At 40.6% G+C, this 17140-nt stretch overlaps 1 protein-coding gene across 1 annotated transcript; it reads left to right on the forward strand.

The window, feature by feature from the left end:
* The first annotated feature begins 2518 nt into the window (after window positions 1-2518).
* LOC129339693 (vomeronasal type-2 receptor 26-like) lies at window positions 2519-14521 on the forward strand. The gene is made up of 4 exons (XM_054994273.1): window positions 2519-2806; window positions 5881-6762; window positions 12699-12825; window positions 13620-14521. Exons 1-4 carry the CDS (start codon window positions 2519-2521, stop codon window positions 14519-14521), a joined length of 2199 nt encoding a protein of 732 aa, XP_054850248.1.
* The last annotated feature ends 2619 nt before the right edge of the window (window positions 14522-17140 follow it).

Genomic DNA, 17140 nt, shown 5'->3' on the forward strand with positions numbered 1-17140 from the left:
ATTCCCTTGGGTGATAGAGCAACTACTCGTCAATGCATCTCTGCATACTTTTCCTGTGTTGAGGTAATTCAGGGAACTTTTTTTCCCTTTTATTGCAATTGATTTAGTTATCAGTCTAAACACCAATGACTGATTCAAATTTAGCACAGTTGAAAAAAATTACAGGGCATACTTCTACGCTTGATAAGACAAACTGGGAAATATTTGTTTGCTTGTGATAACTTTTGAAAAAAAACTTTTAAATTATAAATTAACCTTGCTTTACAAATATGACTCAGATGTGTGTGCTAAATTTCAGTCCAGCTCTTCAACTAATTATCTCGTAAAATCTCTTCCTTTTGAATTTATTTCTTTTCTTTTTTTCTCCCCACAACGACTCCTTTTCGAATAATCCTCCCCCCCCCCCACAAGCCATATGCATTTGGATAACTCTCTGGGGGCTATGTGAGACTTTTCCGGAGAAGCTGTAAACATATTTTCTTCTCCTGTGGTGCAGAGAAGCTGAAGCTGTGTTTAAGATATCCGTCTCTGCGATTATCTAATTCCCCATGGATGCTTCTACTCTTCAACACCCTTAGGGAGTTCTAGTGACCACTAGGAAAATTATAAACCATGAATGAAGAATGCTTTTAATATACCCTTCCCATTTAGAGAAGGACTTATAGAGAGGCAGACTCTCTGTCAGACTGATAATTGATACATTTGCATTGTACTGTCCTAATTACCACTCTAGACAGATTGTGGTTTTCATGGAAACTCTAACGAACATGTGGAGAGAGGCAGATTTGCGTCTCAGTGGAAGATTTCTGTGCAAGATGATGGTATTCTTAGTGTTGCTACTTGTACTGCTGCCCCAAGCAGGAAGCAGATTTCATTCTGTTCAGTGTCGCATCAGTGGTCCCCATCCTATTTGTCACAAATACTATCGATCAGGAGACTTCATCATCGGTGGCATTATTTCTCAGATCTTTACGCTTCTCAGACCAATAACCTTTAAAAATAATCCTTCCTTCCAATCCTTTCATGGCTCTCTGTAAGGACTTAATTTGTAGGGGGAGAAACCCCAAATCATTGTACCTTTCTCATTTGAGTTAGTGCTGCTTGTATGTTCATTCATTTGGGGATAATGATGCTGTTCCTGTAGATCATTCGTTGCCTGTTGCTGCTACCCATTTGTTTTAATGATGCTGATGTTATTTGATGCATTTTGAGTCTCTTAAAGTTAGATTTTATTAAATTTGGTTGATCATGAAGGGGAACCTTAAGAGTATCATAGAGAGAAGGAATAAAAATATCTTTTATGTGAAGCATTTTTTCTCTCCCAAAGGAAACCAAAATAACTTAAAAAGTTTTTCTTCTCTTTTCCATTTTCTCATTATTACAACAACCCTAAGAGAAGAATTAATGGCCTACACTTACATATTAAACTCCCATGGCAAAGCCATGGCCTCCCAAATATTAAATGGATAGTCTAACTGCTACTCTGCACTGGCACTCTTAAATAAAATATAAAATATTTGTTCAGATAACTTTCTCAGCAAACCAGTCCTGTTCTTTGGTTTCAACGGGGCAGGAAATCCCTGGCTTTTTAGGAAAGAATTTTCATAATCAGGATTACTGATAACACTAGTTGCAATGTCTTAGAAACCTAATTTTCCCATAACTGTCCCATAATTTCCCCATAAGGTCCCATTTTAATTGTATTTTATTTTTATTATTTTAATAACTGTATTTTATGCTTGTAAGATAGATTTCTATTTTTACTGTTTTTAACTTTCTATTGCGACGGCCTTTGGCCATATACAATTAAACCTTCTTACTTACTGCTACTCTTACTAGTTGCAATGCTACTTGAATGAATAGTGTATATCAAGCAGAAAATTAACACACATTTGAAGATGGCTTTGAATGCTGTGCATACATGGGCTTGTGTGGTAACTCATAGCTTTCACAGTGAGCTAGGCACAGACTAAACTAGCAATTTCCACTACTGCCTGCTTCCCACTACAGGTTCTCATGTCATTCCTCAGGTTTCCCAATCCCTCATTTTATAGAGGTCAGGGGGCTGCAGTGAGATGAGGGAGACAGGAAAGCTTCATTCCGCCTACAGAAAATCCAATTCTATGTGAGTCTTTCAAATCAACTTCATACTTCCCTGGATTGGGGCAAAACAATGGCTTAGAAACTCACAAGTTTTTCCATGAGCAGAAGGATTGCTAATTGCGGAGCATAATGTTCTTGCCTCTCTCCCTGACAACAGCCTGGAATGTCCCCTCCAAAAGTGTTCCTGAGAGACAGGGGAGACTTGAGGAATAGAATTGGTTGGTGGGCATTTCAGGCCGTCACAGGAGGGAGGGCAGGGATTTTGCACTCCGTGAGCAAAAATCGTTCCACCTGCAAGAAAGACAATATTTTACTTTGATGTTGTTAGCAATCGCAGAATTAACACCAACACTCTTAATGTTATTTTCTGACTCTGATGGACTGTGGTGCAGAATAAAACTCTTATTGCAGGGTAATGACTCAGATCTACCAGCACATCCTGGCCTTGGTATTTGCAGTAAAGGAAATCAGTGAGAATCCTCAGCTTTTACCCAACATCACCTTGGGATTTGACATCTATAACAACTATTTCCATCCAGTCCAGACCATCCAAGCCTCCATGGAACTTCTCTCCACACAGGACAGATTCATCCCGAACTATAAATGTGACACACAGAACAATCCAGTAGCAGTTATTGGGGGACCCAACTCCAATATCTATCTTCATATGGCAACCATCCTGTGCATGTACAAGATTCCACAAGTAAGATGTGTTCATTGCATGTGTGAAGAAATTATCCTTACTTCCCTTAGCTTTGAGGCACACTTTTTGAGGTCTGATGACAGAAAAGGTGTGATTAAAGTGCAAAAGGATACCTTGCTTGATTCAGATGAAGAAACACAATTCTGTAAGTTTGTTCAGAAGTCTGATGGAAAAAAATAGCTTGTGTGTATTCATTCACTCATGTATAGGCTACCAGTATGGGATTGGAGAACATCACCATATTTATTGAAACTATGTTCATACGTTACTTTAGGTTTATGAAAATCTAATGTACACATCAAAATGAAGTAGCGTTTTTCCTGCAGTCTACCACTTCAGTCTATACCTATACCATTTCAAATAGAATGAGGCATTTGCACACTGGAGAGCCAGTTTGATGTAATGTAAGAGCATGGGACTGTAATCTGGAGAACGGAATTTGATTCCTAAGTCCTCCACTTGAAGCCAGCTGGGTGATCTTAGGTTAGTCACAGCTTCTAGCTCTCTCAGGGCCAAGCTACACATGACGAATGACACTTGAACAGCAAGTGTATTTCTCTCTGTTCACTTGCCCTCCACTCAATCCACTTGCCGTTCAAGTGTCATTCGTCATGTGTAGCTTGGCCCTCAGCCCCACCCACTTCACAGGGTGTTTTGTTGTGTGGATAATAATGACAAACTTTGTAAACCACTCTGAGTGGGTGTTAAGTCATCCTGAAGGGCAGTATATAAATCAAATGTTGTTGTTGTTGTTATTGGAATAATTGTCCAATGTTTTTTTTTAAATCAGTTTTTAATTCCCCTTCTCCCCAAATGAGAAAGCAGAACATCTCCTGATCTCTACCAATAGAATGGAATGGAATTAGATGGAAGGAACCAGAATTGGAATAAATCAAGGTTTAAAAGTTACATTTCTCCATATGATTGTCACAGAACTACCAACCGTTTAGTTTGTTCCTATGACTATGAGTTTCATGTTTTGGTGAGATTAAAGGACTGATGCTTTTGAGGAAGGTCTATTGTAAAGGGTCAATTTACCTGTCTCTGAGAATTTGAAATGACAAAAGACTGTAGGGATGAAAGAAGAATGAGAAAGGGAAATGCCAGCACCTGGGAGCATGGAGGATTTTTTAGTGACAAATTAGTCAGAGAAATACTTGCATTAGCATTTGGTGGCTCTTTTCTGTACTTTTCCCAGCCCTTCAGCATCTTTGTTGAGATGTGGCAGCAGAACTATAAAGCAGTATTCCACATGAGGCTGCACCAGGCACTCGCAAAAGTCAGTATTGTAGTGGCAGTTTTATTACCACCCCTTTCCTTACAATCCCAAGCATGGAATTTACCTTTTTGAATGCCGTTGCATTCTAAGTCAACTGGTCTGCCATTGTTTGTCCAAATGCCATCAGCATAGATATGTAATTGGTAATTTTGGCCCCAGTGTGGAAGTTTTCACAACCACCAAGCAATGCATTCTGCAGAGGTTGGACCCTCTGACTCTGAGAACTTGACTCTCTTGAAGTTAAACATGGCTGTGTTGGACTTTCTAGGCTACTTCCTGCTCACAGATATGTTGAACTTCATAGCCCATGGTCACTTTTAAATCTTTTTTAACACAAGTGGGATCCAGGCAGCTTTTTCACTCAGTCTTATCCAGTTCTCCTCTTTACTTCAGATTTTGACTTTGACCAAATCATTCTCATGATTCCCAGTACAGAAGTTTTGATGATGTATGGGACTCCTCCTCCCATATTAAGCAGCAGAAAAGTGGTTGGACCCCATCTAGAGTCTTGGGTAATACCAGCTGACCTCTATTACCGTCAGGACATAGTATTTTGTCACAGCTAGAATGCTGAAGTCAGTTGCAAAATCTGTGAGTATAATTAAAGACCTCCACCACCCCCACCCCCACCATTACAAAGCTGGGTTTGATCAAGCCAGATTTTCTGCTTGTGACAAAGGAAGGTTCTATTGGGGTTCATGGGATCTGCAAGGACAGAAGCTATGAGTGGTGAGATGGGAGATGTAGGAAAGGATAGAATTTGTTGAGACTGAGTTAAAAAGTTGGCTGGATTCAATTCACTGTCCCTTTCAACAGCCTCTTTTTTTGATTGGAGTGAATTTTCCGGGCTGTATAGCCGTGGTCTTGGCATTGTAGTTCCTGATGTTTCGTCAGCAGCTGTGGCTGGCATCTTCAGAGGTGTAGCACCAAAAGACAGAGATCTCTCAGTGTCCACAACAACCCTTGTCCTCCGGCCATGAAAGCCTTCGACAATATAGTCGCTTTTTTCTTCACCTTCAGATCTTTGGTCCTCGAGATGATAACACATTAGATGCATCTTTTCAAACTCCTCTGAAACTGAGAAACTGCTGTCTGTAAGACATCATAGTTTAGATATGGGTGTAAAATATGTGCCATATTCAGCAAAGAGTAATGTGTTTTGGGGAGCTCATCTCAAGCATTATAGTTCAGAATATTTGATGTATAAGCTGAAGTAGCTGCTATAAGGAAAGATCAAAACAGACTTCAAATCACACACTTTATTTGCAAATATGTAATATGAAAGCAATGATGAAAGCAATGATGAAGAATATCGTTTTTATCGTTTTTTTTCCTGATCGTGTTTTTCATATTGCTTCATAGAGTGAGAACAAGCCAATCACACTGGGCAATCTTTACGGCAAGTTTCTCAACAGGCATCCAAAAAGTACACAAATGGAAACTGCTCTTCCTTGGTGCGGTTTCCATTGTTCTCCTAAGCCCTGTGCATCACTCAGCCATGAAGCATTGTTGAGACCAGCATGAGACTAAGTCTGTTCTATTCCATGTCGTCTTCTGACTCTTATCCAGGGATTCTAACTGTTTTATATTTGACATAAATATTCCACTGACATAAATTGCAATTTTAAAAAAAACCCTCCAGGTTCATAAATGCTCAATAAAGACTTGCAGAAATCTCCATCACTTTGACAGCTGTTCTGAAGCACTGTATTTTGCAAATGTTTAGCTAAACACAAACACAAATATTTAGGAAATATTGCTCTCTTTCACCTTTCCCCCCTCCTCTTCTGTTTAGCTCATTTATGGTTCTACTCCAGATGTGAACAACAAAGCAGAAGATGTTTTCTTCCACTGGATGTTCCCCAATGGGGCTCATCAGTACTATGGCCTTCTCCGGTTATTACGGTATTTCCGGTGGGTATGGATTGGAGTGATTTATCTGGATGTCGACATTGAAAAAACATTTATACACAATGTACTTCCCATGTTTTCCCAAAATGGAATCTGCTTTGACTTCATACAATCATTACCAAAAATGAGTTCCACTATTGACATCACAAAATACGTAAATGAAGAAATCGAGCTATGCCACGTTGTCATGAGAAGCACTGCTACTGTGGTGGTTTTTCATGGTGAATTTCAGACCACAATGAGGTTGAGAAGTTTACTCCATTATGCAGAATTTGAGGAGTTACCAGTGAAGACAAAAGGTAAAGTCTGGATCATGACAGCCCAGATGGACTTCACGTCAGACGCCTATCAAAGACTTTGGGACGTAGACTTCATCCATGGTGCTCTATCCTTTGCAGTTCACTCCAAGGACATGCTAGGATTCCAGAAATTTCTCTGTCTCAGACACCCTTCCATTCAAAAAGTGGATGGTTTTATCGGGGACTTCTGGGAACATGCATTTAACTGCTTCTTTCCTGACAGAAAGGTTAGGGGAATCTGCACTGTGTTAGACAAGAATGTTGAAGAAATGTGCACAGGGACTGAGAAGCTGGAGGCCCTTCCTAGCTCTGTCTTTGAAATGAGCATGACTGCCCACAGCTACAGCACTTACAACGCGGTGTACGCAGTGGCACATGCTTTGCAGACCATGCATTCATCGAAATCCAAGCATGTACCTGGGAAGGATGGAGGGGAAGGGACACGTCAAAATTGGCAGCTGTGGCAGGTAACATCCTGAGAAATCTGCCTGCCTGCCTGCCTGCCTGGATGGCTGGCTGTTTGTAATCCACATTTCTCACTGAGATCCAAAAAAGATTACATAGCACAAGTGAGAATACAATATAGTCAACATCTAGAACAGTCATTGAACAAAGCACAATAATGAAGAACAGTCAGGACATTCAGGGAAACACATACAATAAGGTATAATAGCAATTTAAAAAAAAAAACAAGCATAAAGCCAAAGCATAGAAATGAAATCTTTCTAAATCAAGCATTACTAATTTACATGGCATGTTTAGCAATCTGGAAACTCACTAGTAGGCAGACAATATCCAACAGAGTGGCATATCGTCCCTGTCAGTACCAATGCATGTGCCTGAGTGACTTCTTACAATACATCCCTATGATCTGGGTAGAAATCCCTCCTGAATAATTCAGTCTTGCATAATTTCTGGAAAGCCAGGAGAGTGGAAGCTTTCCTGACCTCCTCAGACAAACCATTCCATAAGGTGAGGGCAACCACCGAGAAAGCACATGTGTGGCAGCTGTTGATTTTACCCAACTGCAGGGTGGCTTCTGTAGGTAGACCTGTTAAGATGAACCAAGATGCTATGGCGGTATTTGCAGAGTTATGAGAGGCTGAGACCATAAAGGGCTTTGAATGTGATATTCATAATCTTGAATTGAGCCTGGTAACTGATGGGAAGCCAATGGAGTGACTGCAGAATGGGAGTAATATGTATGCTCTACATATGTAATACGTAGAGTAAACAATCTTCAGCGTTCTGCACCAGCTGGATTCTCTGAGTCAGCTTTGAGTGGAGGCCTATGCAGAATGCATTCCAGTATTATAGTCACCTTGTTACTGTGCTATAAATCTAGGTGGCCAGATAGGCTGTGTCAAGATAGGGGGCCATCTTTCAGGCTAACCTGAGTTAGAAGAAGGCCTTTTTTGCGGCTGCATTTTCTTGCTTCTCTAGCAGTAGTGCTGGATCTAGTATAACCCTTTGGCTCTTAACTGAGTCAGTCAGGGTCAACTGAACCCCATCAAAGGTGAGAAGCACGATGGACTTCAGGATCTCCGCTTTTCCAACCAATGTCACTTCCATTTTGTCTGGCTTCAATTTCAGTTGTCATCTGAATATTAAAGCCATAGTTACAAATGAGTTCTCCAAAAGCCTTGGATTCAATTTCAATTTGTGTGCTTTCAGTCAGTTCACAACAGCTGCCAAGCTGTACCTGTATGGCATCACCAGGATATTTGGATAACAAGATATATGCTGGGTGTCATCTGCATGACACCCTAAAGTTCTCCTAAAGTCTTTACGTAGAAGTTGAATTACATGGGGGATAAGATTATGATTTGTGGAACCCTACAAGGGTTCTCCATATCTGTCTAGAGCAACAGATTATAACTCTGTCTGGAGGTTAGGCATCAAAGAACAACTGCCATAATACAGACATTCACTAAAGTTCTTGCTCAAGTTAAGATTATTGTGGACTTGAATATTCCTTGTCTGGCTAGACTATGATTTTTCACTATTACCAGGATTACTACGTCTAATGGTGTGAAAGATCATTATTTGCAGGGCTTTTTTCCAGCTGGAATGTGGTGAAACGGAGTTCCGGAACCGCTTGAAAATGGTCACATGGCTGGTGGCCCCACCCCCTGATCTCCAGACAGAGGCTGTGGTGCGGAGGGCAATCTAAACTCCCCTCTGTCTGGAGATCAGGGGGTGGGGCCACCAGCCATGCGACCATTTTCTCCAAGGGCAACACACTGAGTTCCACTACTTCTTTTCCCAGAAAAAAGCCCTGAGTATTTGCAAAGCTAGGTTAGTCTGTCATAGAAAAATTAGAAAAATTCTAGTCTGTCAAGACATGATCCTGGGCCTAAGGCTGAAGAAGAAGCTGCTTGGAGGCCATGAGGAAGCCCATCTGCCACAAAAGGCAAAAATGTTATGCATTTGCCCAGGCAGTAAAAAATTGGCCCTACTGCAACATTATTCCTTCTGAGTCATGCCAGAAGTGATGCTATCAGCCAAGTATGCCCCCCTTATGTTCCTGCCACCTCAGTACCCCCACCTATCACACTCAACCTAACCTCACCTACAGCAAGGTGAATGTGGCCTAAGAATGAGAATCCCATCAGGCAGTCACATAAGGGAGCTTTGTTGTTTCCGGGCCATATTCCTTCTTTGTGAATATTACTGTGTATTAATTCTGCCCCATTTTTATAATGCCACTCCTATTAGTCACGTGCTATAATATTTGTTTCAAATCCCTTTTCTTTCTTTAAAAACATTTTATTATACCAAAAAGGGAATACCGAAAAAAGAGGGATAAAGGAAGGGGATAATTAAAACAAATACGAAGCTGTGTGCTACAAGGATTATTAAAGTACAGAGTACAAAAACCATAACCTTTAAAGGTGTTAGAATAATAATTAAAACTGTTTAGTATATATATTTTCAAATAAACAACACATGCAGAATTCAAACCTGTATCTATTCCTTATCTTAATTTTTTTTTAAAAACTCATTATCCCATCTATCTTATCATTACCTTTTCTTAAGAATAACAATGCTAATCCTTTAAGGTCAAAAGCCTTTTTTGTTCACTTTGCTGGGGTTCGTCACACCTCAAGTTCAGCCATACATCTGGGCATGGCCTTACTAAAGAGGGGAATGCCTCGGGGCAAGGAGGGCAGAAATAGGACTCTTTTGTCTCAGTCATGCTCTGATCTGGGCTGCCCTCCTGCTCGATTTTGTGGCAGAAATCAAGAATGAAAGGTGGGTAATGGGGCCAGGGGAAGAGCATGGCATGAAACATGGTGAATCCAATCTTCTTCATTGCTGCAGGTGGTGTAGAAATGTGAGATGTGAGCTTTCTGAGTTAAGAACTGGCAACATTAGTGAGAGGCTAGTTGCAACAAATTCTTATATATTCTCTTTCCTCTTTTGGGTTTCATATGCATTAGGTTCTATTTTTATATATATATATATATATATATATATATATATATATATATATATATAAATTTGTTTAAAAATTAATATATTAAAACATATTAAATATATTAAAACATATTAATATATTAATATGTTAAAAATTAATATATAAGTCACCTTTCCCGGTGACTGAAGGCGGTCTGCAAGTTGAGTCATGTCTTAATTTATCTTTTGAGTCTCTTCTTGCCTGTGTTGTTTTGTCAAGTGAAATGTGATTACCCAAAGATAAATCTTTGCACATGTCTTTTAAAATAAAAACTCATGATTTCCTCTACTGCAATTTAGCTCCCCCATTTTCTGAGAAGCGTCTCCTTCAACAACAGTGCTGGAGATAAAATTTCCTTTGACCAAAATGGGGAATTCATATCTGGATTCGATGTTGTTAACTGGGTGACATTCCCAAACCAATCTTTTCTTAGAGTCAAAGTTGGAAGGATCGAACCAGATGCTCCCTCAGAAAATGTGTTCACCATATCTGAGGATGCCATCCAGTGGCCCAGTATCTTCAACCAGGTAGGAGCCAAACACGTTTTGAATGTGTATCACCATTTTCCCAGTGTTTAAAAATCGTTCCCTGTTTAGGCACTGAGTAAATTCTTGTTGTGGAAGAGCTAGATAAGGTGCAATATTCATCTTCTACACTTTAAAAAAGATAGTAAAAATTGCAGCTGCTGGTTTGAATTTTGAGGAAGGATTGCTAGGGAACAGTGTTTAGCTTCTCTTCAATGATTTAGAATGCTCCTCTGATATTGTAGTTACCTCTGGTTTGTGTGTGTGTGTGTGTGTGTGGCATTTTGAACCTGTGTTTCCATAGGATAGATTTCACTCTTTTCCTGGTTTTTGTATGCTGCCAGAGAGACAAATTGAACCTATTATTTTCAACTCGAAGTGCAAGCAGTCAGATGTTGGAACTCAATTGCTCTTTACTATGTATTAGGGATGGGCACGAACCAGAAAAAAAAATGAACCATGCAGTTCACAGTTCATCACATTTCATGAATCACAAACCACAAACTTTCAGAAACCTGCCCTGGTTTGCGAACAGGTTCATTTGGTTCGTAAAAATGGCACTTCCAGGCCAGCAAAGCACCACTTCCGGGTCAGCAGAAGGTCACTTCTGGGTCAGCAGAAGGTCTGCAGAAAGCCCATCCCCCATTGCCTAGGAAACTGATTGATCGGCACCAAGCTGTCTGCAGTGACAAACTGAAAAGTAAACCAAACAAACTGCCCTAAAGTTTATGGCGGTTTGTCACAACCGGGTTCTGACAAACTGCCAGTTCATGAATCATGACCCGGCCTGTTTTGTGCTGAACTTTGGTTCGTATTTTGTTTTGTGCTTATCTTTACTATGTATGTTGTTTTCTAATAAGTGAATGAGTTATGTACTCATTTCCATCAAATGCAATGGACTTAGAAAGGTATAACTCTATTTAGGATTGTTCTCTAAGTCACCAAAATTCCCTTCAAAGTTGTATAAATTACAAACCATTTGATGTTATGACTAGAGATGGGCACGATCCAAAAAAAATTAACGATCCAGCTGATTGTGGATTGGCGCCAGTGACGATCCCTAATAAACAATCCACACTGATCATCTCCCATTCCCAATCTGTGGATCGTGGAGGCAAAAGCGGAGGGGCACCCCACTGTTCCCAGTGATACAGGAACGGTGGGTGATGCCGGTGGCATCTGTGTTTGGCCATCTGTGTTTGGCTGTCAGAGCTGCCTATCAGGGTTTGCAGGGATGAGATTGGCGTGCCCGTGGCTACAGAACACCCCCTTCCCCCTCCCTCACCTGGCTGTCTTCTCCCAACTGGTGACTGCTTTGCTGCTCCGTGGTTGGAAGGAAGCCCTGCTGATTAAGGAAAGCTGGGCTTCCATTCGGGTTTCCAAGATGACAGAAGCTGAGGCATTCCCCTGGCTCCATTGCCAGGGGAATCGATTGCTGGCGCCTGAGTGTCTGGCTTCCCGATCCGAGCACGATCCAGCCCCAATCCAGCCCCCCTCCCAATCAATGGATCGTTGGCTGTGGCCGATCACGATGTGCTGATTCATGATCGCACAATCGCCATTATCGTGGGGTTTTTTGGATCGTAATGCGGATTGTGCCCATCTCTAGTTATGACCATCTACACAAAAGACAGGCTGAATTTACATTAAAAACCTGAACTTTAATAATAGAAGCAACTGGTGTGATAAAGTTGCTTTCCCCCCAATATCTTTATCAAAGAGTTGCAGTCGTGGTGTTGGTTCCAACATTACATGACAAATCAATTTCTCTCTTGAAGCTATGTTTTTGCACCATTTGAAATTTTAATTAGTTGAGAATTGGGATGCTGTCAAATTCTCTAATTCTGATATTTTAATATTCCTAATGCCTCTTTTGGTTTTGCTTCTGTTTAATGTGAATTTCCTCTCCAATTTTCAGCTTTGTAACAGTGTTCTCTATCAGTTGTGTATAATATAAAAATTGAGTTAATGTAGTATTTAAAGTGGTATTTTAAAAAAGAGATCCTACACATCAGCAGAAATGGGAACAAAAACTGTGAAAATAGGAAAATGTAAATTATGAAATGGGGGAAAAAATGCAGCAGAGCATCAGCACTTTATGCAATGCTAATATCAGTCAAGTTCTAGACTGACCAGAGAGATGCAATATCCCTGAATTATTCTTAGCTTAACTTCACAGTTCCCAACTATCTCTTCCCTCCATACTCTCACCTACGCCAAGTAGATCTGCCTCATCTGGATCAGAGAGCATGTTTGCAATCAGAATTGTTCTAGAACAATCAGAATTGTTCTAGAATACATCTGAGGGTGCTTAATTCTTTCTTAGAAGCTATACTGAGCTGTATCAAAAATACAGCATATGGCTTTATTATGATATCTAAAATGATTAATGTGCATCATTTAATGAATTTCTGGACAGGTTCAGCCCATTTCTCAGTGTAATGAGGAGTGCCATTCTGGATATAATCAAAGAAAGAAAGAAGGGAAGCCCTATTGCTGCTATGATTGCCTTCCATGTCCAGAAGGAAAGATTTCAAACCAGAATGGTAAGACTCAAAGTGTATAACATGCAAACATTTTTTTTAACATGATCAAACACTTGGGTATCGGGATGTATATGCACTACCACTGTTTGAAAAGTGGTTTTGGGGTTTTTTTGCATGCTTCACTGGTGATTGTTGATAAGTCTGAGACAAGAATATATTTTTATATGCATAATACCTCATTTAACTCAACCAGATCAAGGATTACACTACATCCTAACGAGATAGTGTTCGTGACTACTCCCATGTTGAGCCACCTAGGTAGAAAAGAAATTCTCAGTGACAATACTGAGATCACATGGTTCCTAAAATTTTGGATTAGATTTGCTCCTCCTATAGCAAATTTCAAGAGAACACTATGTAAATTATGGCCATTTCCACACGCTTTGAATAATGCACTTTCAATGCACTTTCGCAATCCTTTAGAAGTGGATTTTTTGTTCAACACACAGGCTGCTTCCACACACATTGGATAATCCACTTTCAATACTCTTTAGTGAACATTTGAAACTGATTTTCCATGTGTGGAACAAAAAATCCACTTCTAAAGGATTGTGAAAGTGCATTGAAAGTGCATTATTGAGCGTGTGTGGAAATGGCCATGGAAAACCAGTTTCAAATGTTGACTAAAGAGTATTGAAAGTGGATTATCCAACGTGTGTGGAAGCAGCCCATGTCATGTTTTGAGTGAGGAACATTCAATCAGCGTCTTGTAATGTAAAGCAGTGATTACTGAGATTATCTACTGATTGTCTTCCAAGTATAACTTCAAAAAAAAAAGATATTTTATTTTCCAGATCTGGGCAACTGTTTTCAATGTCCGGAAGATCATTACCCAAATGACAAACAGGATCTGTGCCTTCCGAAAGTTATAACCTTTTTGTCTTATGAGGAGCCCTTGGGGACCAGCTTGTCCATTTTCTCTCTCTCCTTTTCTTTCATCACAGTTTTGGTGCTCGGAATATTCATGAAGTACCACAACACACCCATCATCAAAGCCAATAACCGGCATCTCTCCTACACTCTTCTTATCTCCCTCCTCTTTTGCTTCCTTTGTGCTCTACTCTTCATTGGCCGACCCGAGAAGGCGACGTGCCTCCTTCGACAAACGACATTTGGAATTGTTTTCTCAGCGGCTGTCTCTTGTCTGTTGGCCAAAACCCTCACTGTAGTTCTCGCATTTCTTGCTGCCAAGCCTGGATCCAGCATGAGGAAATGGTTGGGGAAAAAACTGACAACCTCCATTGTCCTTGCCTGCTCCCTAACTCAGGTTGTTCTTTGCAGCATGTGGCTGGCCAAATTCCCCCCATTCCCTGATCTTAACATGCACTCCGTAAGGGGAGAAATCATAGTGGAATGCAACGAAGGGTCAGACATCATGTTTTATTGTGTCCTGGGCTACATGGGCTTCCTGGCCTTTGTCAGTTTTGTTGTGGCTTTCCTTGCCAGGAAGTTACCAGACACTTTCCAGGAAGCCAAGTCTATTACCTTCAGCATGCTCCTGTTTTGCACGGTCTGGCTGTCCTTTGTTCCAACCTACCTGAGCACAAAGGGGAAGTATATGGTGGCCATGGAGATCTTCTCCATCTTGGCCTCCAGTGCTGGAGTACTGAGTTGTATTTTTTTCCCTAAATGCTACATCACTATGATAAGACCTGATCTGAACAAAAGGGAGCAGATGATAAAGAGGGGGAAATGAAGAACTTGTATGTCTTCTGCTCTGGGCTGTGGTGGAATACTGTGTACATGCATGGAAATTTTTCTGAAATTTTCTTTGTGTCCTATATATTTGATCTTGAACTTATCATTTTTTAATGAAATGATCAGGTGTGAGCCAATTCTTTTTTCTAATTTATTAGTTGATTTTTTTTTTAATTTATTAGGTGTTTTCCAAAACTGTGCATGTGCAAAGTTCTACTGATCTTAGCAGTTTGACAGCCATTATCTAAGTACAGCATTTAGTTATGACTGATTTAAGTCTGGCTGATTCCACACAGAGGCCAATTCCACATGGCTTACCTGAAGCCGGAACTTTGCAGAACATTGCAGATCATGACGGAAAAAACACGGAAGATTACGTTTTCTCACGCGAGTTTTGTGTGATGTCGCACTAGTTTTGCGAGAGAAAACACGCTCTTCTGCGTTTTTTCCGGCATGATCCTCAATGTTCCGCAACGTCCCGGCTTCAGGTAAGCCATGTGGAATTAGCCAGACAGCTGTCATTTTCCTTCCATTTTTCCTCTGCCATGCCACAGGAAGCCTTCTGGAGCAGAGCAATGAGAAATCCCTACTGCACTATTACAATCTAACATTCTTCCGATGTATCGCCATGATCACTGAAGTCCAAGCTTTCATTTTTTAAAAAAATAAGTCTCTATTCCCTTCTCTTCTCCCTACACCTTTTCTCATATAACTCTGCAACAAAATGGGTTAGAGTCTTATTTTGTAAAGAAATTAACGTACTTTTGCATCATGGCAATACATTTGGTAGAATGTTAATTATTATTTGATTATTGCAATAGAGCAATACCGATTGCCAGTTTCTAAAAAAAAATCCAGGGATAACTATGGCCATGTCTGCGGGAAAAGCTGGTGGTGATGCACTGCACTGAGAGGAAGGAATACAGAGAAGCTCCTTGGTAAACATTCACAAGCTGGTTGACAAACAGTTGAACTGATCATGGAAAATTTGGTTTCTTGAAAGAGACTGGTAAACAGGATGTGAGCTGAACTAGTAGGTGATCAAGCATCCCTAAAAAGGGTGAAGAGCTTGTTTTTCATGTTCTCATCACTCAGTCGATTAAACAGATACCAGAGAGGGAACTTCCTCCCATCTGTTGTGCTTAACTGATGGGATATGAGCTTAAGCATTTCGCTGAATCAATACATCACATTCTGCAGTGCATTGTACGTGTGGTTTGGAGGGATCAAGTGGCAAATGGTGAAATGGGGCATACTTCACACCATCAGAGTGGTATAGGAAGATTTACTGAAAGCAGACTTTCATGACTCAGGGCCAAGCTACACATGACAAATGACACTTGAACGGCAAGTGTATTTCTCCCTGTTCACTTGCCCTCCACTCAATCCACTTGCCGTTCAAGTGTCATTCGTCATGTGTAGCTTGGCCCTCATTCCCAAGGGGTTCGCATGCATAGGCTAATGACACTGAGCAAGGAACTTATCTATACCATTAAGGTGTGTGGGCAGTGATGGTCAAAGAACAGACGACTAATGGAGGAAGTGTTTATACCTATGTATACCATGACAAAGTTCTGCTATAATATGAACTGAATAAAAATAAACATGAATTGTGATACATGCTAAATGTGCAGCCACATAAAAGTTCAGAGAAATTCATGGTGGATCTGTGTAAGAAGTGAAATGGGACACTTGATTCATCCAAACTAGGAAACAAGCGATTAGAAGAGGATTCGTAAAATTGATACAGACTTGTTAACGATTTGATGACGGCCACCTTTCGATTCAGTTGCAATATCTGTCTAATGACTCATTGTGAAATCGCTGGAGAGGGTATGCTTCCTCCATCTCATCTCCCTCTCCTTCAGTGTCCCATTGTCCACCTTCCTCTCCCATCTGCAAAATCAAGCAGAACTTCATGGTTCCATAGTAGGTGGGTAAGGGAAGTAAGATGGATTGGGAGATTCAGGACAGGAGGTGCCATCGTGAAACCTTCTCTTGTTAAACAACAGAAGGTGGTCTCAGTTGAAAACAAGCCGTCCTAGGAAGATGTTATATTCTGAAGTGGGTGCATGTGGACACGGAATGTCACTCTCACCATATGGTTCCAACTGAACTTCCACCCTGTGCTGACAATCATTTTCCTTAAATGAGTTCAATAAAACCCTTTAATCTTCTTTAATGTCTTCTTTGGTTCTCTGTATGAATATTGATTTAAATATTGACTAAATTTGCTTAGTCACAACTCACAACGGAACGTCTCTCCATGGGGACATGATCTTTCTTTGACCGTGTACTTCTCAAGAGAGCAGTGTGTGTGCATCTATATGTATACATGTATTGAACTATCTATTTTAATGCAGCTGTCTTCATTGCCACATTCAAACATGTGATCTATGGTGCATAAGGTAAAGGTAAAGGTAGTCCCCTGTGCAAGCACTGAGTCATTACTGACACATGAGGGGGTACATTCCCTGATGCAATTTCTTTGGTTATATTTGTGAGTTGGATCCAACCAGCTTTTTTGCTAGGAAAAAGAGAGGAAGAATTCAACTTGTCCAGCTGCAGCAAAGCTGCTTAGGCTGGGAGTTGGCTTTGCAGCCCCGCCCAGACGAAG

This window comes from Eublepharis macularius, chromosome 12 (genome assembly GCF_028583425.1).
Source record: "Eublepharis macularius isolate TG4126 chromosome 12, MPM_Emac_v1.0, whole genome shotgun sequence".
Taxonomy (NCBI): Eukaryota; Metazoa; Chordata; class Lepidosauria; order Squamata; family Eublepharidae; genus Eublepharis; species Eublepharis macularius.